This window comes from Parus major, chromosome 26 (assembly GCF_001522545.3).
Source record: "Parus major isolate Abel chromosome 26, Parus_major1.1, whole genome shotgun sequence".
Taxonomy (NCBI): domain Eukaryota; kingdom Metazoa; phylum Chordata; class Aves; order Passeriformes; family Paridae; genus Parus; species Parus major.
In genome coordinates, this window is record NC_031795.1 from 5902610 (window position 1) to 5927713 (window position 25104).

General features: G+C 52.5%; 4 protein-coding genes across 6 annotated transcripts in view; 2 read left to right on the forward strand and 2 right to left on the reverse strand.

The window, feature by feature from the left end:
• Window positions 1-9542, forward strand: part of TRAF3IP3 (TRAF3 interacting protein 3) — an 11655-nt gene extending 2113 nt beyond the window's left edge. For both annotated transcript variants that reach the window (XM_015650555.3, XM_015650556.3), the window contains exons 3-16: window positions 226-316; window positions 743-800; window positions 968-992; window positions 1229-1258; window positions 1487-1582; window positions 3870-3941; window positions 4163-4303; window positions 4961-5098; window positions 5318-5453; window positions 6163-6225; window positions 6304-6363; window positions 6887-7041; window positions 8305-8556; window positions 8696-9542. In XM_015650555.3, coding sequence (XP_015506041.1) covers window positions 226-316; window positions 743-800; window positions 968-992; window positions 1229-1258; window positions 1487-1582; window positions 3870-3941; window positions 4163-4303; window positions 4961-5098; window positions 5318-5453; window positions 6163-6225; window positions 6304-6363; window positions 6887-7041; window positions 8305-8556; window positions 8696-8773 — 1395 coding nt within the window. In that variant the 3' untranslated portion in view covers window positions 8774-9542. The remainder of the gene's footprint in view (window positions 1-225; window positions 317-742; window positions 801-967; window positions 993-1228; window positions 1259-1486; window positions 1583-3869; window positions 3942-4162; window positions 4304-4960; window positions 5099-5317; window positions 5454-6162; window positions 6226-6303; window positions 6364-6886; window positions 7042-8304; window positions 8557-8695) is intronic.
• A 3-nt stretch (window positions 9543-9545) lies between these two features.
• C26H1orf74 (chromosome 26 C1orf74 homolog) lies at window positions 9546-10683 on the reverse strand. Its single transcript, XM_015650569.3, has one exon. It carries the CDS (start codon window positions 10662-10664, stop codon window positions 9852-9854), a length of 813 nt encoding a protein of 270 aa, XP_015506055.1. The 5' UTR covers window positions 10665-10683; the 3' UTR covers window positions 9546-9851.
• A 574-nt stretch (window positions 10684-11257) lies between these two features.
• IRF6 (interferon regulatory factor 6) lies at window positions 11258-18699 on the reverse strand. Of its 2 annotated transcripts, none has more exons than XM_015650558.2 (8): window positions 18063-18131; window positions 15003-15179; window positions 13955-14159; window positions 13440-13562; window positions 13194-13340; window positions 12574-12966; window positions 12118-12236; window positions 11258-11833 (listed from the first exon to the last, which is right to left on the reverse strand). In XM_015650558.2, the coding sequence occupies exons 2-8, from the start codon at window positions 15174-15176 to the stop codon at window positions 11612-11614; spliced, it is 1383 nt and encodes a 460-aa protein (XP_015506044.1). In that variant the 5' UTR covers window positions 15177-15179; window positions 18063-18131; the 3' UTR covers window positions 11258-11611. The 2 variants fall into 2 exon arrangements, with proteins under 2 accessions (XP_015506044.1, XP_015506045.1); XM_015650559.3 differs by lacking the exon at window positions 18063-18131 and adding an exon at window positions 18658-18699 and having other exon boundaries at window positions 11612-11833.
• Window positions 18700-22950: 4251 nt separating this feature from the next.
• Window positions 22951-25104, forward strand: part of GUCA1B (guanylate cyclase activator 1B) — a 4670-nt gene continuing 2516 nt past the window's right edge. The window contains exons 1-2 of the mRNA XM_015650577.2: window positions 22951-23154; window positions 24301-24450. Of these exons, the coding sequence (XP_015506063.1) occupies window positions 22951-23154; window positions 24301-24450 (354 nt within the window). The remainder of the gene's footprint in view (window positions 23155-24300; window positions 24451-25104) is intronic.

Sequence of the window (25104 nt, forward strand, 5' to 3'; positions counted from 1 at the left end):
CCACACCAGAGCCCCACTCACGGCCACCTTGTCCCGTTCTGGGGTGTCATCCCCCACCCCAAGAGCCAGCAGGATTTTCCCCAGTGTGCCACAAAGCTCTGGAGCTGCTGCAGCCGAATCCCTGTGGGTTTGCCCTGGCTCCTTGGCATCGCCCCTCGGTGGGTACAGCCCCTGCCCTCAGCCTGCTCTGGGGAGACACTGACTGCAGCTGCCCTCTCGTTCCAGGGCCCGAGGAGCTGCTCCACATTCCCCCCTGCTCAGTCCCTGCTGAGCCTCAGCATCCCCCAGGGACCAGGGGACTCTCTCAGCACCCAAGGTAGGTGAGGGATGCTCAGATTTTCCCGATATTCCCTTCCCACCTTCACATCTCCCTGGGGCTGTTTGGGATCGGCTGGCAGCTCCCCAGCCACATCCCCACCCCAGACCGAGCTCTCCCTGCAGACCGCAGGAATTCGGAATGTTTTTCCTGGGGAAGGATAAACCAGCCCACAGCCTGTCCATCGGTGCTGCTGAGCAGCTGCTCTGCCCCAGGGCTGCCCTGTTGCTGTCCCAAATCAGTGATTTCACTGCAGGGTAACTCCCACGCTGCTCTCTGTCCATCAGAGCATCATCTGTCCATCATCTTTGTGCCCCTCCAGCTGTCACTGGACACTTGAATCTGGGAGCAGAGATGCACACCCTGATGGAAAAGCGGCCAGGGCCCCCAGGGGATGGTTCACACCCTCTCACTTTGCTTCCACAGGAACCCAGAGCCTCCCAAAGCCAAGCTCAGGCGTGAGAGACTCCAGCCAGCAGACAGAGTAAGCAGCTCCTGCCCTCCCTGGCAATTCCTGCAGAGCTCCCCAAGCCCCGAAGGGCTCCCCCTCCAAAACACACCCGAGGTTTTCTGCTCTGACACTCCCTGCCCCACTTGGGACGGGCTGAAGGGCCCTGACACCTCAGTAACACACTTTGTTTTCCATTTCAGCTGGGGAATAGCAGTTTTAAATAAGGTAAGGACGGCACAGGGAATGACCAGCCTGGAACTCCTGAAGTTAAACTGCTGTGGAAATATTTCCACTTCCCTGGAAAAGCCAACCCAGTGCACCCCAGCAAGCTCTCCCTCTCCACCCAAGTACAGGCTGTTAATTCACTTTTAAATACAAATATTTAGATTTTTGTAGCAAGTTCATGACATGTTTATAAACTAAAACAGCCCTGTTTTTAAACATTTCCCTTTCCCTTTCAGGAAATGGTGCAGCTCTCCAGCTACCTGACGGTAGGTACCAAACACTGCTCAGCACCCACCGGGACAGCCGCTTTTCATCAAGAATAATTCTTTTAAAATCAGTATTCCTATTGCTGAATGAAGGGGTGTTAAAAGGCCAATTGAACACGGCCAAGAAAGGCAACAGAGCTCCAAGAGCTGGAGCCCCCAGGCAGGGCCAGGCCAGCCCTGGGCTGTCCCCAGCTCTGGTGCCACTGACCGTGTCCCCCTTGCCCACAGGAGGCCCTGCACCGCGAGCTGCTGCTCAAGCAGAAGATGGTGATTTTACAGCAGCTCTTGTCCACTCTGCTCCAGGCATCAGAGAAATCCTGGCAGGTACCAGAGACCCCTCATCCCCTCCCCTGGGCCCTGCCTCGCCGGCACCGCTCTGCCTGGGGAGGGTGGGACAAACTCAGGGGAAAGGGGGAGCTTGGCCTGGATTTTTCCCTTCTGTGCCCCAAGAGATTCTTGCAAAACGCACTTTGCTTTCAGATCAACAGCAAGTCTAAAAATCTGTATTCTTCTGCAAGGTTTGAGGGTGTTCTGTAGCCTGCCTTTCCCACTGTTCCTTGAATAAAAGCAAACAGGAGTGAGTGGGGAAGAAACATCAGGGTTCCTTTCAGAGATGTGTTCTGGGCCCCAAACACATCCCAGAGCCCCAACACCAAGGCCATTGCTGCTGAATCGTGGCCTGGCATCAAACCCTCTCCCCACAGCTCAAAAATAACCCTCTGGGCACCCTGAAAAAGGGCCCTTTTCTTCTTCTTTGAGGATGCAAAAATTCAGATGATACGTTTTATGTCATATATGAGGCTTTCTAACAAGATCATTAAATCAAATCATTCATGCCATTGTGGAATTAAACAAAAAGTGGTTTGGAAGTTCTGTTGGGGCAGAGAAAAGAGTGATTGGGTGAGGGGGTACAAAAACTCGTGTTAGACATCAGAAACTTCCGCATTCACTCGCTCCTTCAGCAAAATGGGAGCAGGAAAAAACACCCGGCCACACTCTCAGGAAGTGGCCACGAAACCTCAGAGCACAAACAGGTGGGTGCTCCTCGCTGCTCAGACTCTGCTGCTGCCTCTTGCTCATATCAGCCTAAAACTCGGCTTTTCTTCAGCCCAAAACTGCCCTGGGGGCTGGAGCCGGCAGGGCAGGAGGGGCTGGGAGGGGATTCCAGGAGGGGCTGGGGGCTTCTCCAGGGGGTGCTGGCAAAGGGAGGGATGGATGGAGCCCTCCCCATAACGCTGGGCCACGGAAAGGGAGGGCTGGCTGCCCCTGTCCAGCCTCAGGTGAGATGACAAATGGTTGTTGTAGCAGCTTTTTAACCCTTTTTAGCGGTTTGGGGTTCAAAGATGAGCTGTGGAGATGTGAATGGTGTGGCAGTGACTCTTGGAATGGCCACACTGTCATTTCTGAGCTGCTGTTCATGTCTGGCTGTGGCTCTGCAGGAGGATGGGGCTGTCAGACTACAGGGACAAAGCATTTGGTTCCTTCCCTTCCCACAATCTCACTTCCAGGCCAGAGACCCTCCTACCCAGGAAAGTGCCTTTTTTGTGCCTTAAATCCCCCAGCAGCTGTAAAACTTGCCTAGCTGACTCAGAAATGCTGCCAGAGGAAGGATGATCAGTGAGCCCCCGTGATGATTAAAGCCTCTTCCAACCCAAACCCTTCCATGATTTCTGCTCCAAAGCACAGGAAGGGCCTCGTAGATGGCACAGCCACATCTGTGCACAGAGACTCGTGCAGAAAACAGAGGAGAACGGAGGAAAAGCAGGCAGAACATTGCACATCTAAAATTGCTTTTCAAAATTCCACCTACGTGCTAAGAGCCGTTAGTTCTTTGCACCGACAAGTGAACTGGGAAGATTTAGTCTTTGGGACTGTAAACTGCTTCTGTGCAAATTTAAACAGTGCTGAGACACCAGGGAGTCTGGCTGTGCTTGGGTCTGACAGCTATTCCTGTAACATCAAGGAGTTTCTTTTCAGAGTCGTGACTTCAAGCAGCAGTGGGCAGGGAGGATATTGGTGCTCTCAGTACTGGTGGTGCAAAAACAGCCTACGTGAACTCTTTGCTAGAAATGTTATCTGAATTTGCATGCAGTCCCACAAAGCCTGAGCAGCCTGACTAACACCGAGAGGAGATGATGGCAATGAGGAAAATGAATCATTGCCTGTGCCCTCCATCCCCCTGCCCAACTGCAGGTGTTGCAACACAGACCCAACCTATTTTCTGAGGAAAACAGCGAGACAAGACGGTTCCAGCAGCTGGAGCTGGAGGCAGGGAGGGAGCACAGGCAGAGATCAGGGGTATCCGTGGGAACAGGCAGCAGCTGCATTTCTGCCAAAGCCAGCCACAACAACCCAAAATCCCCTCGCTCCTAACTTGTCCTGTCACTGCCAGCACCTGCACTCAGCAGCCAGAGAAACTGCCTCAGGACAGGTTTTCAATCCATAAAAGTTATACTTCCCCCATATCCCGTTTATTCTGAGGCTGGAAAGGTTTACTGGAGAGACTTTGATCTGATCACAGATGAAGGGAGACAATGAATCAAAACACAACCCAACAAAACATTGGGTGCAGTTCATGATTCACATCTCACTTCACTTGCTTTTTCCCCAGGGTCAGCTGAACGAAGACAAACTGAGGTGTAAACTCCGGGTGCTGGAAAATCAGCTGCAGGCCTGCAGCCAGGTAATGTTCACTGCTAAAGGAGGTGAGGAAAGGCAGGAAAACAAAAACCCAGCCTTGGAAGTGGGTCGGGTCTCAGTTTCTACATCAATCTGATTAAATACCTGTCCAACAAGGACCTGAACTCTGCTGAAGCAATGCTTCACAGCACATTAGCAGTAGCATTTACACACTCTGGGTTTGCCAGTACTCAGATTTAAACATTCCAAGCTCTTTCTTTCAAGAGTTACTCAAAGGAGTGTGTGAAGAAGATCCTGATAGAGATGGAGGACCAGAAGCAGACCTACGAGCAGAAGGCAAAAGAGGCTCTTCAGAAGATGCTGGAGGACAAACTCCAAACAGAGCAGCAGCTGCAAAACTCTCAGGTGAGCAACATGTCCTGGCTTGGCTTTAATTTAGTCCAAGTGTGACAAAGAAAACCCGACATGTCAGGGAAAGGTGATGACAGGCTTACCATTAGCAGCAAAGATAAAAAAAATTATGAAGTTTTAGCTACCCAGCAAAGCCCAAAGCAGTTTTAATGTAAGCTGTGCTAACTGCACGAGCTGCACATCAACTTACAGACAGCTCCCAGCTGGGGAAATGCACTCGGGTTTGTCACCTTGAATTGCAATCCCTTTCTCCCCACTGTTCCTCTGGGCCATCCCCTGCTCTGCACTCACAAACCCCAGGGCACGAGGTCTCCAGAGCATTTGTTCTGCAGTTGCTCATTTATATGAAAATAGAATTTATATGAAAATAGATTTTCCCCAAGAGGCAGCAAATTGACCCACAGGATTACTGGGATCTGCAGGAAAACAAGTGAGTTTTATCCCAAGCACCTCCAGGCTTCCCAGGGATGCTCAGGAACAGTCCAGAGGGAACGCTGCCCACGCTGGCTGTGTCCATCAGATGGCATCAGCCTCACACGGGTTTTTGTTTGCTGGTGCTGGGGGAGCCAGCACTGCCCAGCTGCTGTCACCCGGGGCTGGCAGCATCCCCCGGGGCTCACGGCCACCCCCTGTCCCTGCTGTCCCCTCCAGAGAAGCCTGGCAGAGACACGGGAGGACCTTGCCCTCTGGAAAGAGCAGGATGCCACGCTCCGAGCCGAGCTGGCCAAGGTGACCACAGCACACACCGAGCTCAAGAACAGCTTCCAGGCTTTACAGAGTGAGCTCCAGGTACGCCAGCTCCCGCAGGAGCCGCTCTCTCTGGAATCCGGGGTTTTGCTGATGCCGGCTCGCCCCGGATCCCTGCAAGTGTCCAAGGCCGGGCCGGACAGGGCAGCCTGGGCCAGCAGCAGGTGGGGTGGGGGCGGGAGGAGCCGAGCTTTAGCAGCCCCCCAGCAGAAGCAGGCTGTGACCGTCTGTCTGTCTGTCTGTCTGTCCGTCCCCCGGCAGAGAGCGGATGCCCAGAGCGAGCGGCTGCGCCGGGAGCTGCGGGAGCTGCGCTCGGAGCGCTCGGAGCTGCTGCACACAACCAGCGCCCTGCGCAGCGACAGCCACGCACGGGACACCCTCCTCCAACACCTCCAAGGTACCCCAGCCACCAAAGCTCCCCCAGTTTGGGCCTCCAAAACCACAGGAGGGACAAGGAAAGTGCTCCTAAAGCCGCCGTGCTTAGAGCCGCATCACACAAGGCTCACTTCAACTACAGCCCAGCTTGCCACAGGGCTTCTGATCGCCAAAGTCCTCCAAAAGCTGCTCCTGACTGGATTAAAGAGTTCAGAGAAGTGACTTTGCTAGAGGAAAGGATGTAATGGGAGATCTGAAAAGAAATAGAAGTCTGAGCTGTGTCCTCAGCTTGAATGAGGACGTTTCACCCTTTCCAGACACAGCAGGGCAGCCCTGGCGTGGTGATGATGCTGGTACAGGGAAGGTGATGTTGTCCTACAGCACCAGGTCAGACAGAGGCACTCACGTTCATCTCAACTCACACATGGCTATTTTAAAACAAAATTAAGGAAGAGAAAGTGGGTTGTAGCTCTAATCTCATAACAGGTCTTTGCATGAACAGCTTTAAAATAAACCATAAATGACTTGAACACAAGGCAGGAGAGAAAAAGCTGCCAAAAAACAAAAGGGCAATAAACAGCTAAAAATCACATCCCTTCAGAGAAGAAAGTCCAGGGCAGCCAACAACATCTGCTCCACTCTACACATGTGGAGAACAGAAAAGCACCAGCCTTGCATAAAGATACACAAAGATTTACAGCAGCCTTGATTTCCTGCTATCCTCATTTCAGATAAATTGCAGAAGGAACAAGAGCAGAAGGTGACACTGGAGGCAACAGTCAGCCATTTGCAGAGTGAGTAACACAGAAATGCACAAAGTTAGAGACCTCCTTTGGTGCTGCAGACAATAATGCTGCTGTTTGTGTTCCCAGACTTGATCCACAACCACAACAACCAAGGGAAGAGCCAGGAGGTGACAGTGCAAAGGAAAGGTCAGCAAACTTTGTAACCCCCACGTAGCCCTCCCTGGACACAGGAACACTAGCCCTGGCTCTAGGAAAAGTCTGCAGTGGTTTAGAATAAAGGGTTATTTTAGAGCTACACAGAATGAGTTGTTTTGCTAGCTAACATGTATTTATGATGGCAAACACTTTAAAAAATAAATGGATTTCACTGCAAATTCTACTTCAGTGGCTACGCCATATTTTTTCCAAAGAAAACACATTCCAGTTTATAATTGCAATTACAGCTGTACTTGACAAAAAGAAAGTAATAAAAAAGACATTTTAACTCCCCCTCCCCTCCATTTCTGGCAACCACTTAGAAATATTGCTCTTACGATGATGAACTTGTAGCTACAGCAGAGACAGGCCCGTGATAACAAACTCGGCTCCTGTGTCTTCTGCTTTGTGCATAGCACACAAATATTATCCTTAAACTGTGCTGAGTAAACAAGAGCTAAAGCCAAGCCAGAGCCTGGAGCTGTTTCTCATCAGAAGCCTGACTGTTTTCTAGGCCAGGTTTTCAGCACACAGACCCCACCTCTCACTCCTGCCAAGGAAAAACAAAACGCTCTCTTAGAGCACCCCGAGGAGGAGGAGGAGGGAACAGAAAGTCTGAAGGATGAGATGAAGAAAAAGACATCCCAGCTGACAGCAAAGGAGAACGAGGTGAGGAAGTCACTCAGTTGTCGCTGGTGCAGAGCTCCAGCAGAAACACCACACACCAAAGCTGCTGCAGGTAACCCAGCCTTGCTGTCTCCTGTGGGGATTATCTGAATTTTTATCCTCATACCACTCTCACCTAAATCCCCACGAAGCACCTAGCCACAAGGACAGGGCTGCAGGAGCAGAGCTCTCCCCTACAAACCCACTCCTGCTCTCACACACAGGAGAGCCTCAGCAGCCACACAGGGAAAGCCACAGCCACACTTCAAGAACCGAGCCCCTGAGCACAAAGGAAGGAGAGGAGGAAAAGAAAATGCTTGCAATAATAACAATAATAAAAATAACAGGAAGGTTTTGCTAACAGAAGCAATGCCTGTACAACTGGGCTGCAAAAAAAACCCCAAACAACCAAAGCTTTACAGCCTTTTCATAGACTTTGCCATCAAACCAGCCAACCAACAGCCCCTCAATTCTTATAGCAGTGTTCAGCCAGCAAGGATATATTTAAAAGGACTTATAAAAATAATTTATAGCTTACTGTAGCAGAGCTGAGAGCCACTTGTCACACTAACCCACAGTGCTAAGGGTCCCTCCACCATCAGATATCACCCAGGAGGGGTTTATAAAGCACAGTTGCAGCAAGAGGGAACAGCAGGGGGGATGAGACACCCCACTGTCCCCACTTTGGCTCCTGAAGCCTCTGGGCACAGGCAGCTCCTTCCACAGTTGCTGCCAATGCAGAATGTCAGGGAGAGCTCCCTTGGTCTGGGTGGAAAAGGGGCCATCCCTGAGTTATGGGGCTGTGCAGCACAACCAAGGCACCTGTCCCACCTGTCCCAGCTCTCAGAGGGTTAAAAGGGCTGTCAGGAATTGCTGTCAGGGCCTGTGAAATGCAGAAGGAATTTCAGACTGAGGAGCAAACCCTGACAGGAGTCTGCATTCCACATCTTCCTGACCTGCACAGTCCTGTGGCCATAAAAGTCACTATTGCTCCCTCCCCACGTGCTGTGGCTGCTGGCAGTGGAGCCAGGCAGGTGTGGGGTGGTGGCAGGATGGGCACAGCCAGGCAGGTGTGGGATGATGGCAGGATGGGCACAGCACACCCCAGAACTCTGAGCTGTCCCTGCAGGAGCACCAGGACACGCAGGCAGTGGAGCCAGGCAGGTGTGGGGTGGTGGCAGGATGGGCACAGCCAGGCAGGTGTGGGATGATGGCAGGATGGGCACAGCACACTGCAGGAGCTCTGAGCTGTGCCTGTCCCTGCAGGAGCACCAGGACACGCAGGCAGTGGAACCAGCCCGTGCCCCGCTGCAGGTGAAGCTCTGCAGCCGCTGCAGCAGCCCGGCCTCTCGGGGGGTGCACAGAGCCGAGGGGACCCCTCCTGCTCCGAGCCCCGGGCTGTGCTCACGGCGCTCGGAGCTGCGCTGGGAGCTGGAGGAGCTCAGCGAGCAGTACCGGTCCTGCCTGAGCCGGCTGCGCCGGTGCCGGGAGCAGCTGAACCGCGGCAGCCGGGCACAGGTGGGAGCTCCCGTCCCGACCCTCGGCCTGGCACAGACCCCCTCCTCTGTGCCGTGCAGGGGGATGAATGTTTGCTGCGGCTGGGATGAGACGTGGCATCCCCCAGCACACCCCCAGTAACACAAGCTTCTCCTGGCAGAGCGGTCCCTGGATCCCTCTCCTGGTGGCAGCGGCAGCAGTGGCCATCGCCACCTTCCTGGCGAGTTACAGGCTGTGAAGGGGCTCCCCGAGGACTGACTTCACTGCAGGAACTGACCTGCTTCACCAAAAGCAACCGGACCTCTCCACACCTTCTGCAGTTCTGTGTGTGCACACCGGGCTGGTATCCCGAGCTGGTGTCACTCCAGACAGCTCCCGATGGACACGGGGACATCTCCCCTCCCTCGGCTGCTCTCATTGCCCTGCTCCTGCTCAGGGCTGCCCTGCCCAGTGAGCACTGCGGGATCCACCGAGGGACAAAGCCCCTCTGGCCACCGCTGCTGTGGCCGCACAGGGCGACAGGGACAGGGCATCCTGTGGGGTTTTACATCCCCCAGGCTCTCCTCCTGCATTTACCGCCCCCCTGAATGGGAGGTACTCGTCCTGGGCCATCTCTACTCTTAGCTGACAAAGAAACCCAGCTCAGGGGGGCTCTTTAGCGCTGTCCTCACGTGTCCTGAGCAATTCTCCCACCTCACACCCAGCAGGCCCTGTTCCACCCCACTCCTCCAGCCTCTCTAGTGGCCCAGCATCCCCACAGCCATACCTGCTTCCCTTTCACCACCAGCACCACATGAATTCACCACAGACGGGGTTTTAAAGTGCCTTTTGCGGCTGCACCGTGCAGGTTCTTCAGCAGCACTTGCCCCTCATTCATGTGCGGGCTCAGACACAACACCAGCCCTCATGGGAAGTAAATATACCTGAAATAATATACCTATATATACATAAAATATACATGTAGTAAATAGACATGGAGCTACAATAAATGTCATTAATTCAAAGCACCGTGGTGTTCAAATCATTTATTAATCTTCAGCTGCCCACTGCAAATCAATAGACACTGACTTTGCAGGGTGTGATGTGCAGGCAGGCAGGACCGAGGCAGCAGAGCATCTGGGAGCACACACACATCCAACTCTGGTTTTTTTAAAGAACATGTATTTGGTTTTGCCACCAGCCTGGGTGACTGTCACAACTCAGCTTTCAGTGCTCAAGGGCCATGAAATGCAGGGGACAACACACACAGGGAAATGGATCTTCTGCCTTGGTCCCCGATGCAGCCAGGAGGTAAAAAGTCAGACTGTGCTCGTATTTTACAAGGCAACCGCTGGAAGAGACACGACCTCGCTCGAAATGCAGAGATCCACAAAATCAGTCTGAGCACCGAAAGCCTCCCTGAGCTCGTGGCACCAGGCATCCAGCACATCCCCGAGCTCCGCGCAGAGGCTCTCCGGGACGCTGAAGGAGCAGATCTGGACCCTGAGCCCATCCTTTATCCGGGGGCAGGAGGCCCGGGCCGTGAACACCCTCAGCGGGGTGAGCGCCAGGCAGTTCTCGGTGCCCTCGGCGAATGTGTACACGGCGGGGTAGCCCAGCAGCACCCCGGCCACGGTGCACAGGTTCCAGTCGCCGGCGGCAACCTCGCTGGCGGTCACGGGCTCGTCGCTGGCGGCCTCGGTGTCCCGCAGGTGGCCCAGGAGGGCGGCGAGGTGGCGGCGCAGGGCGGGGGTCTCGGCCGGGCCGCAGAGCGCCGGGCCCCGCCGCGCCCCCGACACATCCACGAGCACCGCGGCCCGGAGCGCGGCCCGGAGCCGCCCGAGAGCCGGGCCCGGCCGCAGCAGCAGCAGCGAGCCGCCCATGGCCAGCACGTGCAGGCGGCCCGGGGCCAGCCCGGCCTCCCGCAGCCTGCCCAGGTACCGCCGCAGCTCGGCCGGGCCCGCGGCCCCGCAGTCCCACAGCAGCGCCGGCTTCAGCCCGGCCGCCACCGCCAGCACCTCCCCGGCCGCCTGCAGCGCTCGGGCCGCGGGCAGCCGCCGCCTCCGGCCGGGCCCCAGCGCCTCCCGGGCCGCCAGCACCAGCTGAGGCACCGGCAGCGGCACCGGCAGCGCCCCGGAGCCCAGGGCCATCGGCGGCGGCCTCCGCAGGCCTGCGGATCCGGGGCGGGCCCGAGCGGAGCCCGGCCCCGGCGGAGCCACCTCGGCTGGGCGGGGCCGCCTCGCCATGGCCGGGAAAAGGGCCGGGAAAAGGGCTGGGATGGCTTCATGGCCGGGAAAAGGGCTGGGAGAAGGGCCGGGAGAAAGGCCGGGGAAAAGGCTGTGAGAAAGGCTGGGATAGCTCCATGGCCGGGAGAAGGACTCGGATAGCTCCATGGCCGGGAGAAGGGCCGGGAGAGCTCCATGGCCGGGAGAAGGGCCAGGAGAAAAGCAGAGACAGCGCCCGCAGCCTGGGCACAAAGCAGGGGACAAGGGACAGGGACAGCACCGAGCTGTGCTGAGAGCCGCTGCCAGCTCTGTACCATCACTGAGTGCTCAGAGATCTGGAGGATCAGCCCCCAGGAGATTAGAGCAGCTGCAGAGCTCCCTTCCAACCCCAGTCTGTTATATATGCATTTAAAATGCCTGTGTGTACATATCCCTCTAAACAACCCACATTATAAGGAGTATCAGCCTTCGAGGTTGCTGCTACAGCCCCGTTAAAGAGAAAAAAAAAATTAGACAAGTTGATATTGTCCAGGCAAGTTTAATAAAGCACAGATTATTTTTTCTCCCCTCTCATGATCAAGTGTTTATATACATTGTATTAATAGCAGATTAAAAAATATTACAGAATTGAAAATCTGATTTATACAGAGGGGATGCTTAAGCAGATAGCTGAAAAGGATGAAAGAGAAGTATTCCTGTAATCCCCTCTGTTTTCAGCCACTTCCGAAACAAAAGCACCACAGAAATGGAAATTGTGGAATCAGATGACAAGATTTACAGGTTCTATTTATTCCGATTCAGACAAAGCACTGGTTAAGGAAAGCTTCTGTGTATGTACAAGGTAGGAAACGCTGGTGGAGGGCGAGGGGCGGTCACTGTGCTGGGAGTGGCTGTGCCATGTGCAGGGCAGGGGCCTGCATGGGCCAGCCCTCCTGGTGGTTCTGCAGCAGCCGGTACAGCTGCTTCAGGTGTGCCACGATGTTGTCCTTGATGTCCGGCGTGGAGATCTGCAGCCGCACGCTGCCGCTGTCAAAGGAGCGCGTGAAGTCCCCGGAGAACATCTCGTAGATCATCCGGGCCACAACGGGGATGACCTGTTAACAAGTCCCTGTTTTTAGCCTAAAGGCACATGAAATATCCCTGCCACTCTGCAGGAAGCCCTGTCCTGGATGCAGAGATGGGTTCCACGATACCCTAAAACACACTCACAAACCAATTCTATTCAGCACACGTCACATTTGTATTTACCCTCCCAAACCACCTGTCTTACTGGAGTTTCCCTGGTGCCAGAAGCCACAGCAGAAAAGAACAGTCTCAGTGTGCATGGGAATTGATCCCAAACCCAGCAGGGCTGGCACACATCACCCCAGAGCCCTACCTGCACCACGATCAGCTTCCTCTCCCTGGGTTTTCCATCGGGCCACTCTTCTCCAAAACAGAAGTAGATCTCGTATGGTGGCTGTTTCTCAATTTGTCCCTTCTGATGGGCAATCAGCTCTAGGAAGAAAAGCAGGGTGCTGCAGGGTTGTCCTCTTCAGGCTGGAAACACCCATGACCTCCCATCTCATTGCATCACCCCTGGTCAGTCTTACCTACACACTGTCCTCTGCCACCTCTCACACACTTACAGCTCATTCCTTGCTCGTGGAGTGCTTGCTTTAAAAGCAAGGCCCTGTGATGTCATTAAATGAGTGTACAGTGCCTTTTCCTGCCACACACCCACTCCAAACTCCCTGAACTCAGGGGAGCAGTGGCCCCGACCTGCTCTCCACAGCTGGTGCATCCAGGCACGACCCATGTCCAGAGCTGTTTGCCACAAGCAGAGGTCACCTACCGCTTAGGAACGTTTCCAGACAGAAGAGCTTCACCTTCTTTTGCCTCTCAATCAGATTTGGGGTGGTGGAGGAGGGGGCACAGGGCCCAGACCAGTACACCTTGCACTGGCAGAGCCGCACGGCGTAGATGGCGTGGCCGCTGACCTCCAGGATCAGTCCCCTGTCCATAACATCCAGCAAACGACTCGTGAAGATCTTCTGCCTTTCGTTGGTGATCTGCTCCGTCCCTGGAAACTTGACTTGCTCCAAACTGATGGGCCCAAAGAGCTCCTCCTGGTCTGGCATAGGACCCAGCTCTCCGTAGAAAAGTCTGCAGCCCTGTGGGTTGCTCACGGTCGTCGTGGGTCCAGTCTCCTTCCCTCGATATTCAAACTTGATCTCCAGGTCTGTCACTGAGAGAAAAACCATCAGAGTTGCTTTTCCTGGAGCATCAGCAGCAGGGACACCACACAAACCCCGCTGCCCTCACAGGGATGTTTAAACCCCACAGTTCCAGTTAAGCCACACAAGTTCTCCTCACTTACCCACGTACAGCCACAGGAAAAAAAGACAAAACACTATTTTCTGTGGGGTTTTCAAGTACAAAAGCAGAAGCACTGTTACAAGCCCATGCACGTACTTGGCAGGGAGCTGATCCAGAGCTCGGGGCTGCTGAAGAAGTCGTGCTGCAGCGCCGTTGGGGGCATTTCCATATCCAGAGGTTCGTTCTTTGGCCACACAGTTTCAGGGCTGCAGTTTTCTGCACTGGCTGGAGCCATCGGAGACTCTACAAAAAGGCAACAACTCCTCAATAAATCAAGATTTTATTTCAAGCATGTGGCAATTTACAAATACCTTCCCTAATACATTAGTCCGTGCCACCAACCATTGATATTAAGAAATGGAAACGTCTCTTGAATTGGGACATGCTGAGATTGATTCAATTCTTCCTCCTCTTCATCATCAAGATCATTATCCTTCTCATCCCAGGGAGCTGAGCCAGTGGAACCTGCAAACAAGCACATTCTTGTGGGTGGATTATCAGCACCAAACACTGAAAAAAAAATCTTAATATCAGATATTTATTTGTGTACTTTTCAAATTTCACTAAAAAAGGCTAAATCTGATCCGTACAACATGCTAATTTCAGTTTAATATATAATTCTAGAAAGTGAAAGCTTGATGAAGACACAGTACTGCCAATATTAGACCCTTTAGCAGGAAAACAAACAACTGTGTGCAGTTTTATTCATTTTAGTACTAGAACATGGTTCCAACTCTTTTTAGTTTAAGTACAGGCTTCACCTGGCAGCTGCTGCTGCTGCACAAGGGCAGCTGGAGAGTTAAAGCAGAGGGGAAGGAGCTCCCTTGGACCTGCCCAGGAGCCAGCAAGGCCCTCACCTGGATTAATGATTGATCCCTGCGACTGCGGGATGTCACACACTTCATAAATTTTAATGGGGTTCATGGGCACCTCCTTGGTGCCATCGTACATCAAATTAAACTCGCGGCTCTTGTTAAGTGCACATCGCAGCTGGGCTTTCCACTTTGCAGGGTCTGGCTCATCCACTCCCTCCTGGTACTTTCCGGTTTCCACAGCCCATGCCTGGGGACAAAGTACAGCCAGCTCAGTCCAGCCCTCCCCACAGAGCAGATTTATCAAACTTCCAAACAAATCCACCGTAAAATCCTTCTCTTGCAGAAGTCTTAATTAGAGCTCTTGTGATAACAAACCATTGGAAATTCCCACTTCAAGAGGTTTTCCCACTAAAAGAAAGTGGAGAAAAAAGATATAAATCCCAACTCCAAAGGAATGTTCACAATTCTGGGTTAGAGATTTTGTGGGTCTCAAATTCAACACCAGAGCTCATTTTTGACAGGGAGCCTGTGCAGGAGGAATGGACATGGTTAAAACAGAGAGGAAGGACAGCCACAGACATCCAGCAGGCCTCTCCCTCTCTCACCCCAAAATCTGATTATTGGTCCAAGATCCCTCCAAGACAGAAGTCAGAAATTCCTCAGAGGAGTGCAGGGAGTCACAGTGAATCCCTCGGGATAAGATTAGGGCCAGCAGCGATGAGTGCTTGTGATGAGCTCGTGGTGGACCTCTTAAGACTTACGTAACAGCATTTCATGCTTTGCTGCCAAGAACAAGCCAGGGCCCACATCCCAGCCCAAGCAGATGAAACCGACAGCAGTCATCTTCCAGAAACCATGGGTCACACACAGCACCCTGCCTTTGGTGGTGGGAAAGGGTTAAAGAACTCCACACCATCTCAGGCGGTGCCAGGCTTGGCATCCAGGTGCACAAAGTGGCTTTTCTGAGGTCAGATAAATAAAACGTGCCTGCAAACAGCTCCCGAGATGCCTGTCCAGCTCCTGGGCCAACAATCCAGCCCTTTGTCTCTGTTCCAGAGCCGTGGGATGCCCGAGCTCTGCCCTGCCTCACCTTGAAGATGGTGTTCTCCTCCTCGTGCTGGGGGCTGTGCCGAGTCGCGTGTTTCCAGGGGATCTGGAAGCGCTTGGCCTCGCGGTTCAGCCAGATCAGCCCGGGGTACATCCCACTGTCCACCTGCGCCACCAGCCACGGCTTCAGGCGCACCCTGCGCGGGTGGAGAGCCATGGTCTGCAACGGGAGACAGCAGAGCCACTGCTGGAGTTACTCGAGCCTCATGTGCCTCAAAGAAACTCAACTGATTTAACAAGAAAGGGCCCTGTGCTGTATTAGTGCTGTTATTTTTATGGCACTGCACCCTGAAAACACCTATCCAGCTTCAGCAGGTGACTCCTCTGCCGGGAAGAGTCTCACACACCTCCCTGAGCGGGGCCCAGAACGGTTCCAAGGACAGCAGCTCACCCTCAGCGCTCCAGAGCGCCGTGTTTGTGCTCAACGAGCCCTGAGCAGACCTGGGCTGTAAACCCTGAGCAGAGATAACGCCACGAACAAGCCACAGCAAGAACAGGCAGCAGAGTTTCCAAAGCCTCCACAAACACCTTGGAGAAGGGGCTGAGCTGATCTCTGCTCCTCCAGCCCTGTCAGACTCACAGTGAGGAGAGAAAGGCTCTCTCTGCCTGGGAGGCTGAGGGGCTGTTTTACCACAGACACAGAAAGTCACTTTATGACTTTTCCATGAATGCCCTGAATGCAGCATAAGCATTGGCAAACAGCAGTGACCTGTAATAACCAGGATGTTTATCCAGAAGGACATGAACTGCAGGACTGCCTGCACTGCTGCTAAAAATCGAGTGCTGTTTACTTAATGTTTTTGTTAAGTAGCCCTGTGTTGCTCATACAATTGCAGCCAGCCAATATTTTCCTTGTGTAGAACAAAGCCAAACAAACAAAATTAATACACGTCCCTCTCTCTAAGAAGAGGCAACATTCAGTATCTTTAGCTTTTGGGAGGGGATTTCTGCACTACACATGTGCTCAGAAGGTGCATCTCCCATATTCATTTGTAAATCCTGAAACAAAGGTGAGAAATAACAAATATTCCCATTAATAAAGCAGTTACAGGACAAGTAAAACCTTTGCCATAAGCCCTGAATATTGCTGGAGGAGTTGCAAAATGCATCTGGTAGCAGAGATGGAGAAGATTAAAAAAATCCTATCCAAGAACTAGTCTAGGAACAGGTTTTATTTGTTCAAATACCTGCAGATCCCATTCAGATGCAAACGCTCACACAAAATTAATCCAAACACGAGTTTATCTGTTTATCTTTTCTGCAAAGAAAATGTTCAGCTTCAACTACAAACCATCTTTAAATAATAGTCTGAAAATGTGTGGGCACATTACCAGACTGTTTCCCAGGAGCTGCAAAGGATCAGGAAGCAATCATCAAAATTATTTTAGTGCTCCTGAAACTCTGCGGTGTTGGATCTGTGCTGAAAATGCTGTCAGAGTTAAATCTTCAGAAACGTGCTTGCAAAGACTCAAAGCCCAATCCTGGACTTAGAATTGAGACCAAACTCAGGGACTGGTTCCTCTTGTAAAGGAACAAAAGTGACATTTTGAAGATGTTTTCCACAATCTCTTTTCCAGTTAACTTTGCAAGCAGTCCCTGCTAGGAACATGTGCTGTGACACGCGTGTGCGAGACACGGAGTGTCATTCAAAGCCCCAGGACAGCAGAGATCTGAGCCCCTGTCCCAGCAGAGGAGCCAGAACAAGGTGGCTGCTGGCTGGGATTGTCCCTGGGCCCGCAGACAGCGCCTGTCAGTGCCCCACACTACAATACTTTATGACCTTTTATCACCAGTGTCTTGTTGACACAATAACTGAGAGCAAATCAACTTGAATCCCATCGCTGGGCTCAGACGGTGAGTCAGCCTCTCACAACCTTCAACTTCCACGGGTGGGTTCCAGGGATGCCAGACACCTGGGGAATGTCTGTGCCCATCCTCGGCCCTGCCAAGGCAGGCCTGGCCCTCTCCCAGGGCTCCTCATCGCACAAACCCAGGGACAGCGCAGTTCCCTTCATTCCCACTCAATCTGGGTGCTGTGTGGGGATAATTAACGCATCCCTGTGCTGCTAATGCATCTCTGGTCAGCGGTGTAATTACTCCCTGTACACCAATTATTAGTATTTCTCCTTGGAGACATTCAGGCCAACAAGAACTCAAACTCAGGAAGGAGCAGCCAGCCTGCAGCCACTCCCCGGAGGGCTGCAGAGGAGTGACCAAGGTCAGGGACAGCTGTGGTGCCTCTCGGGGCCCTGCTGAGGTGCCAGACGGTCCAACAGCACACGGAGCACCAGGAAAACCATCCTGAAGCCCAGCTCAGCTCTGCTGTACAGATGGTTTCGCTCCCCGCCTGCAGATCCGAATATATTCAGTGGTCCTGCTCCACCTCAGCCATTAAAGATGGAAGGGTCTTCTCGGGGTTCACTGCTGGGAACCCACAGACCTTGCTCCTTGCTCCTTACCTGTGTTTGTCTGAATTATCCTGGATCTCACGGACCTGAGTTCATTTTTGTCAAAGGCAAACCTTCCCACAGAGAAATTCCCAGGCGGAATTTCCATCAGACGCTGAATCACCTCCCTATCCCAGGATCCTGGGATTTCAGAGGTCTGCACATCTCCTGCCCCCCGTGCTGCCCCCAGCACCCCTGGGCAGAATTAACCCTTTAAATTCCCAATCTGGGCACCCCAACCCGGTCACCTCAGGGCCGGGCAGCGCCTGCAGTGGGAAGGGGCACGGGTTGTGACACGGAGCGTGGGGCCGGGGTGGAACAGCTGCAGTGGCTGAAGGGTGGGGGAAAACACCAGCCTTGTCCTAATTTTAGGCCTCGCTTTACACCGGCCCGAAAGGCGTAGCCCGGGGCTAGCCCGGCGCAGCCGGTGGGAAGGAAGGAGCGCTAAATCGGCATTTTCAGGGGGCTCTGTCCCCGCTCCGGCCCCGCTCCGGCCCCGCTCCGGCCCCGCTCCGCCCGGAGCCCCACGCGGGACGGGCCGCGCCCAGCGGCTCCCGGGCCGGTTCCGTCCGATCCCCGCGTCCCGCACAGCTCACCCCGTCCGTCTGCCTGTCCGTCTGTCTGTCCGTCTGTCCGTGGGGCCGGGGCGGGTCCGTCCCGCGGGGGTCGGGGCCGCCCCGCGGGGGCAGCGGCGCTCGGGCAGCGGCGGCCGCGCTCACCCAGCGCCCGCCCCGCCTCACCTGCCCCGCCTCACCTGCCCCGCCTCACCTGCCCTGCCCCGCCTCACCTGCCCTGCTCCGCCTCACCTGCCCTGCTCCGCCTCACCTGCCCCGCCTCACCTGCCCTGCTCCGCCTCACCTGCCCTGCTCCGCCCCTCCTCACCTGCCCAGGTGCGCTCGGCACATCCCCCCGATCCCCGCACATCCCCCCCCGATCCCCGCACATCCCCCCGATCCCCGCACATCCCCCCCCGATCCCCGCACGGGGACCCGGGCCGAGCGGAGCCCCCCGCATCCCCGCCCTTCTCCCGCGGTCCTTTTCCTGTCAAATGGAACATTTAAGAAGCTTCTAAACGGGATCTTCCCCCCCGCCCCAGCCCCGGTAAATGGAGTATTTAGGAAGGAAGTTTGCTTTTAAGCGGGATATCTTTGCCTTTTTAATGGAATAAAAAGGATTTAAAGGATTCATTACCTTTTTAATGGAATATTTTGGGAGGAAAACATTAAGTTCCTGGGCCTTTTTGCAGTTCAAAGCATGTTCAGCTGAGTCAGAGAATCACAGCATAATTAAGGCTGGAAAAGACCTCTAAGTCCAAACATTAACCCAGCACAGCCATGTCCAGCACTAAACCGTGTCCCTCGGCTCCACATCCGCAGGGTTCTGAGCGCTTCCAGGGATGATGGATGGTTCCACTTCCCCAGGCAGCCTGTTCCAATCCTTGTCCATCCTATCAGTGAATAAATTATCCAAAATATCCAACCTAAACGTCCCCTGGCACAACCCAAGCACACTTGCTCTTATCTCCATCCATCCGTATAAATCCATACACAGTCAATGATAGCACAGGATGAAGCCAAACCCTGAAGCCAACCCTGGCCACAGCACACAGCTTTTTTCTCTGAAAAGCATAAAAAAGTCGCTCTTCCCTGCCTCCATCCCCACTCTGGGGTCACACCTACCCCTGGGAAGGGGCTCAGCAGCTTCTCCCTGGTCCCTCCGCAGCCTCCTGCCCTCCAGCCTCGTGGCTTATTTATTTTCCTCGTAGGTGGAGAAGCGTGACTCAGTGGTGAATCTTGGTTTCAAGGATCATACAGTACTTCACCATTCAGTTTCAATGAACCAGGAAAAAAATGGGAATTTCCCTTCTCCTTCTCACCGTGAACAGTGTGGAAAATTCTGAGCCCTGATTTTGGGAAGGATGACTTACACACAGCTCAGTCCCAAAGCAAAAATTTGGAACTAGGCAAAAATCTTGGAGATCTTCACACAGAGACAAAACAATTCACCATTTTTCTAGGGAAGTTTGCCTTGCTGGATGTCAAGTGCAAGGTAAATATTTCAGGCTTCATTCAGCATGAAATTTCACTCAGAGGAAACATGCAGGAGTTTGTCAGTACACAAGAAAATCTTTCTGGCAATAAGCAGGAGACAGGATGTGACACTCTGGGTCAGCGCTCTCTGAGCTGGGTGAGATGGGTTTCATCAGTGGTACCTGACCATTCCTGGTGTGTAGATCAGGGGACAGCTGCTCCTGGGGTAAAACACCCGTGTTATCCCTGCTCTGTAAAAGCATGAGGAGCTGGGACAGTTCTGGGAGCAACCGGGAAGAGACGCAGGGAGATATTGGGCTGAACTCCAGGCCAAGCTCTGGAGGATCTTTGATCTCTCCTCAGATGGGTCAGCACAAAAGCCACGGTTCATCCTCCCCGCATTCCTGCTGCCCACAGGGAAATCCAGGGGTGCTTTGGGCTGGCTCTGTTTGTGCTGGGATGCTGGGGAGCTGTGGCAGGAGACACCGGCGGTGCTGCTCACGCTCCTGGCCGGGGCTGTGCCCTCCCCGGGTCCCCTGGAAGGACTCTCGAGATTCCCAAGCCACAGGAGGGGTCCTGGGGCAGCTCAGGGCTGGGGGGATTTAAAAACAGAGCAAAGTGGCCGAGCAGCTGGGTGAGACCTGCTCCAGCTTGGGAGCTCCACATGAGAAGGGTCAGTCGTGCCTGCAGTGTCCTGCAGCCGGTCCCCTCTGGCTGTGCCTCTGCTGCCTTCCCAGCACCAGCACAGATGCCAAACCAGTGACTCTTCCCAGCCCTCTGCAGCGTTTGGTGGTTTTTTTTTCTCTTGAGTTTCTACCAGCCTGTGCTGGAGCGTGTGGCAGCACGTTGGGGTAGGCAGCTGATGGGAAATAAAGAGTCTTTTTCCATGCTCTTGGCTGGGAAACTGCTGCTCTTTGGAGCTGTGGAGGTGATAATCCAGGGATAACTCATTTGTGCAATCAGAGGTTACCTGTCTGTAGCTGATCATCCAAAGTGTTCACTCTGACACGACACACACAGCACTGATCCTGCTCCTTCGGGCTGACAAACAGCACCAACCTCTGCACTGCAGCGGTTCCTAGAAATTATTCTTTTAGTTTTACTTCTCTCTGCCTGTATTTACCTCTAGCTGCATCATTTTTTTGGAATCAAATGAAGAGCTCTTTTGGCTGTTGAAGTGTCCCTTGTGAAGTGGCATCCCTCTGGCTGAGGGACAGCAGCTCTTTCAGTGCAGTCTGCAGAGCACACAGAGGAATTTTCATACCAGGAGCTATGGGGTTTACTTTATTTCAGTGCCAAATTTACATCACTGTTTTATCAACACGACTGTGTGGCACGATACCTGCAGCAGCAGCAGCAGCTGGGCTTTGTGCTCCAGGTCTCTGACAGCCCTTTGTTCCCAGCTGGAGAAGATTGCAGTCATCAAACAAAAAGGAACCATTTTCTCTCCTGGGAACAGATCACCAAGTTCCCATAAGGCAAAACAAAATTATGCAATGAGTCAAGACAATGTCCTGGGCATGTGGAGTCTTGCTGAGTGCTCTCAGCACTCACATTCCAGTGAGTGCTCCGTGCAGGAGAGCAGCACAAAATGGTGGAGAGGCTTCAGCCCAGCACATCCCAAACTCCCAAACAAGGAATGGATCCTTCCCACCCCGTCCGGGCAGCACCGCTGCGCCCTGGGGCTCTTTGTCACCTCATCTGGCCTCACCAGCCAAGATGATTCCAAAAATTATATAAAATAATTGATAAACAGGAGTGTGGCTACCAAAGGCTTTGTCCCAGGAGCTGTAGTGAAGAGGAAAATGGGGAGGGTGGATTTATTGGTGCTTTTCTGCTGGGCAGCCCTGGAGCTGCTCTGCTGTGATGAGACAACTCCGAGTCAGGGGCTGAAGCGCTCCCAAAATGAGTTCATTATTTTGTTACATTCTTCTAGGCACGAGGATAGACAAGAATATCATTATATAAAAATGCTTTTACTGAAATGGAACAGTCTTCAATTCTGTGGCAACTTCTCTGGCCCTTCCCATCCATCTCCAGGCTGTGTTGTCTCTGTCCTCTCTTTGCTCTTCTTTTAAATGAAACCACACCTTGCCTGAGTATCCTTCCATGTGAAAGTGTAAGGTTGTATTATACTCCTGCAAATCTCTGTGTATAAATAAAAATAAATATATAAAAATAGATATAAATAGATATAGACATATACAGATATACAGACACAGAGTATCGCTGCTGGGTTACCTGCAGGTGTGAGTGGATTCAGACCAAATCCCACTCTTACAGCACAGCATGAATTGCTCTACTGTTCTGCAATATCAAATTCAAATTTCAGCCTTTTCTTAGCCAGTATTCTTCCATCAGAGAGGCTCTTCTTACCTAACCAACACCCAGAAAAGTTCCAAAAAAGTGAGCAGCTTAAATCTATCTGGGCCTTGGCATTAGGATAAGAGAATCTATGGTTTCCTATTAATGCTGCTCCAATCCTCTTAATGAAGATATTGGGCTGGCTTGGGCACATTTATAGCTCAGGTCATTCTTTCCACTGAACTGGTAATGGTTGGGTTCAGAACAAGTGGTTTGGGGTGCAGGAAAGCTGGAAAGGGCTCCCCAGGAACAGGAAAGGGCTCTGGGTGTGCTGAGAGGCTGAGCTGTGCTGCACTTTGTGTCTGTAATCAAAGCAATAAATGAGATTCAGGGGGAAGGGGTAAGCAGGAGAATTTCCATGGACACAAAGAGGGGAAGGGAATAAGGAGAACATGCTCTAAAAATACAGAAACAAACAATTCCTGCTCTTTTTAACTTTAAGATGGAGATGTGCCAATAAGAGGAATGTGTGCACCTCGGTGCCTTCACTGTCTCACAGCCTTCAGGAGGCATTCAGAGAATTTAATCCATCAGCAGGTTTTTTTAATGGAAGTGTTACTTTTCTCAGGATTCCCTCTCTGTAGTTTTTTCCTGTGAATAACTGAGCAGCCCCACAGGCATTGCAAAGATTAATATTCCTTCCCTGGAATCCCTTTTTTCCCCTGGAAAACTCCCCAGGACAGAGAATGGCGCTGTGAGTTGTGTGTAAAGGGAAACTCTGCTCCCAAATTCTTTGACAGCGAGGCATTAATGTGTAGAAAGACCCTGAGCCCCGGGACTTTGCTCCTAAATAGGGCACAGCTCAGAACATCTGAAGGTCTCTGGGGCTCATGGGTGGGAATCTCCTAATGATCTTTAGTTATTTTTATCCGTGCTCAGGGCAGAGGAGCCACTCTGAGATCTCCCCCAGAGCTGCCAGGAGCGGGGAAGGGGAGAGGGACGGGAGAATAAAGCACAAAAAAGGGAAGGTGGCACAGCAAGACCCAGCATCAACATCAGAGAAGGGCACGAGACAGCGAGGAGAAAAACAACAAAGGACTTTTTTGGGGGTTTTTTTCTTCTTTTCCTTCTGTTTTTAATCCTGAGGAAAATGGGCCAGCAGTTCACCAATGCTGAAGGGGAGCAAGGAGAGATTGATGTCGCAGAGCTGCAGGAATGGTATAAGAAATTTGTGGTGGAATGTCCCAGTGGGACCCTCTTCATGCACGAGTTCAAGCGGTTCTTCGGGGTCCAGGACAACCAGGAGGCAGCAGAGTATGTGGAGAACATGTTCAGGGCTTTTGACAAGAATGGGGTAAGTGCTGAGGAGGTTTTGCAGTTATTTGTGTGGTGATTTCTGATTCTGTCTTGTGCAGTGGGGAGGTGTTCGGGCTGTGCCCACCCCTCATGGACTGAGGCAGGACAGGGAGCACAGGCCAGCCTGGATTTATCTCAAATCTCCTCCTAAATTAAGGTCAGAATGTCCCCTTAAGGGACTAAGGGTGGATAAAATGTTGAAACTTAGGCAGTCACACTTATAGCCAAGGCTCCCACACGGCAAAAGTATTTCTCTGTTGAGGTGGAGAGAAATGAGAGTGCAGGAAAATCCTCCTCAGGCTTGTTGTGTGTTGGAGGAAGTGTCTGTATCGAGTACCAGCAGGTGGTTTGTAATAAAATATTGAATTTAGCTTTGCTTCCAAAGCAAAGGAATGCTGAACAATTCAGAGATTCTGGTTTTGATTCCCTTTGCCATATTTGTTATGGGACTCCTGTGGGTGTTCTGGTTCAGTGACAGCTCCTGCACGCCCTGCCCAGCTCAGCAGCCTCAGCAGCATTTGCCAAATGGCTCCATCAGACTTTTCCTGAAGCTCTGCATCATATTCCAGCTGTGGGCATGTTTGTTCCTTCTATCAACACAGGAAAAGGGGACTCGGGTTCATCTCTGATCAACTCATCTCCTTTAAAATCCCTTTGAAAATAGGGTCAAAATCGCATTGAAGTGGCAGCAAAATTCACTTTGTGGGAAAGGATTCTAAAGGGCCGTGGAAAATGTTGGCAGGTCAGGCTTGTCTCAGAATTCCAAGTAAAAACCCAAATTCCTGCAAAAAATGAAAGCTTCAGGTCCCAAATCCTGTTATGAAAGCTGTGGAGAAAAGGTGAAGAGCAAACTGTGCATTAAAGAAGAAGTCCCATTCCTCATTTACAGATTTCCCCCAGGACAGGGGATCTGAATTAAGGGATGCTGGTGCATGGCAGGATGGGGAGGAGGAGCCCAGGCTGGCTGCACTGGGCTGTGCCTTCTGCTGCTCCTGAACTGCTGCAAACCATCCCTAAAGTCCCAAACAAATCCCTGTCCCGTGCAGGCTCCTCCTGGCAGGCTGAGCCAGGCTTTGTGGAGGCTGTAAAACACCTTTTATCAATGTCCCAGTGACATCCAGCTGCTGCTCCTCTCTTGCCACAGGATAACACCATCGATTTTCTGGAGTACGTAGCTGCCTTGAATCTCGTTTTACGAGGAAAGCTGGAACACAAGCTGAGGTGGACGTTCAAAGTGTATGACAAGGATGGGAACGGCTGCATAGATAAACCTGAGCTGCTGGAAATTGTTGAGGTAAGTGGGCATTGCCCAATCCCCTTTTTGAGCAATCCCTGCTCTTTGGCAATGAGGTGTATGGGCTTTGTGATAATCGGGTTTCAAGGATGGTGATGAAGTGAGAATGCCTGTCCTGGCAGAGGGCTGGGAGTCACTGTGGGTGTGTGCTGGGGTCCCAGGGCTCTGCTCTGCCTTTCCTTCCAGCCCCTCCTCACCGAGTGCTGCCCTGGGGAGGAGGATTCCACCCCTGCCCTGCCCTGGCTTGGTGAGATTGAGGTACCAGTTAGCTCCCACCTTGCTACTGGTGCCTGTCTGGGGCCCTGCTGAGTCCTGCCCTCGCTTTTAGCCATAAAAAACTAAAAACTAAAAGCTAAAACCATTCTTTTAGAGCAGGGTGAGGTGGGAGCTGCTCTCTCCCAGGGGACACAACAAGGGAGAGCACCTCGAGTAGCACCAGGGCAGGTTTAGATGATTATCAGGGAAAATGTCTTGACTGAAAGTCCAGCCCTGACACCGGGACCAGCAGCCCTGCAGGGATACAAAAGCTGTGACTTTTATATAAAAGGTGTGATATCAAAGATGTGATATCAAAGATGTGATATCAAAGATGTGATATCAAAGATGTGATATCAAAGATGTGATATCAAAGATGTGATATAAAATATGTGATAT

What these genes read in the sequence shown, in the direction of transcription:
- C26H1orf74 (XM_015650569.3), bottom strand. Translation starts at nt 10,664, where the DNA reads ATGGCCCTGGGCTCCGGGGCGCTGCCGGTGCCGCTGCCGGTGCCTCAG.
- IRF6 (XM_015650558.2), bottom strand. Translation starts at nt 15,176, where the DNA reads ATGGCTCTCCACCCGCGCAGGGTGCGCCTGAAGCCGTGGCTGGTGGCG. An exon ending in AGGAGAACACCATCTTCAAG is followed by an intron (nt 14,160 to 15,002) that starts GTGAGGCAGGGC and finishes CTTTGTCCCCAG; the next exon opens with GCATGGGCTGTGGAAACCGG. An exon ending in CTGGATCAGCTCCCTGCCAA is followed by an intron (nt 12,967 to 13,193) that starts GTACGTGCATGG and finishes TTTTTCTCTCAG; the next exon opens with TGACAGACCTGGAGATCAAG.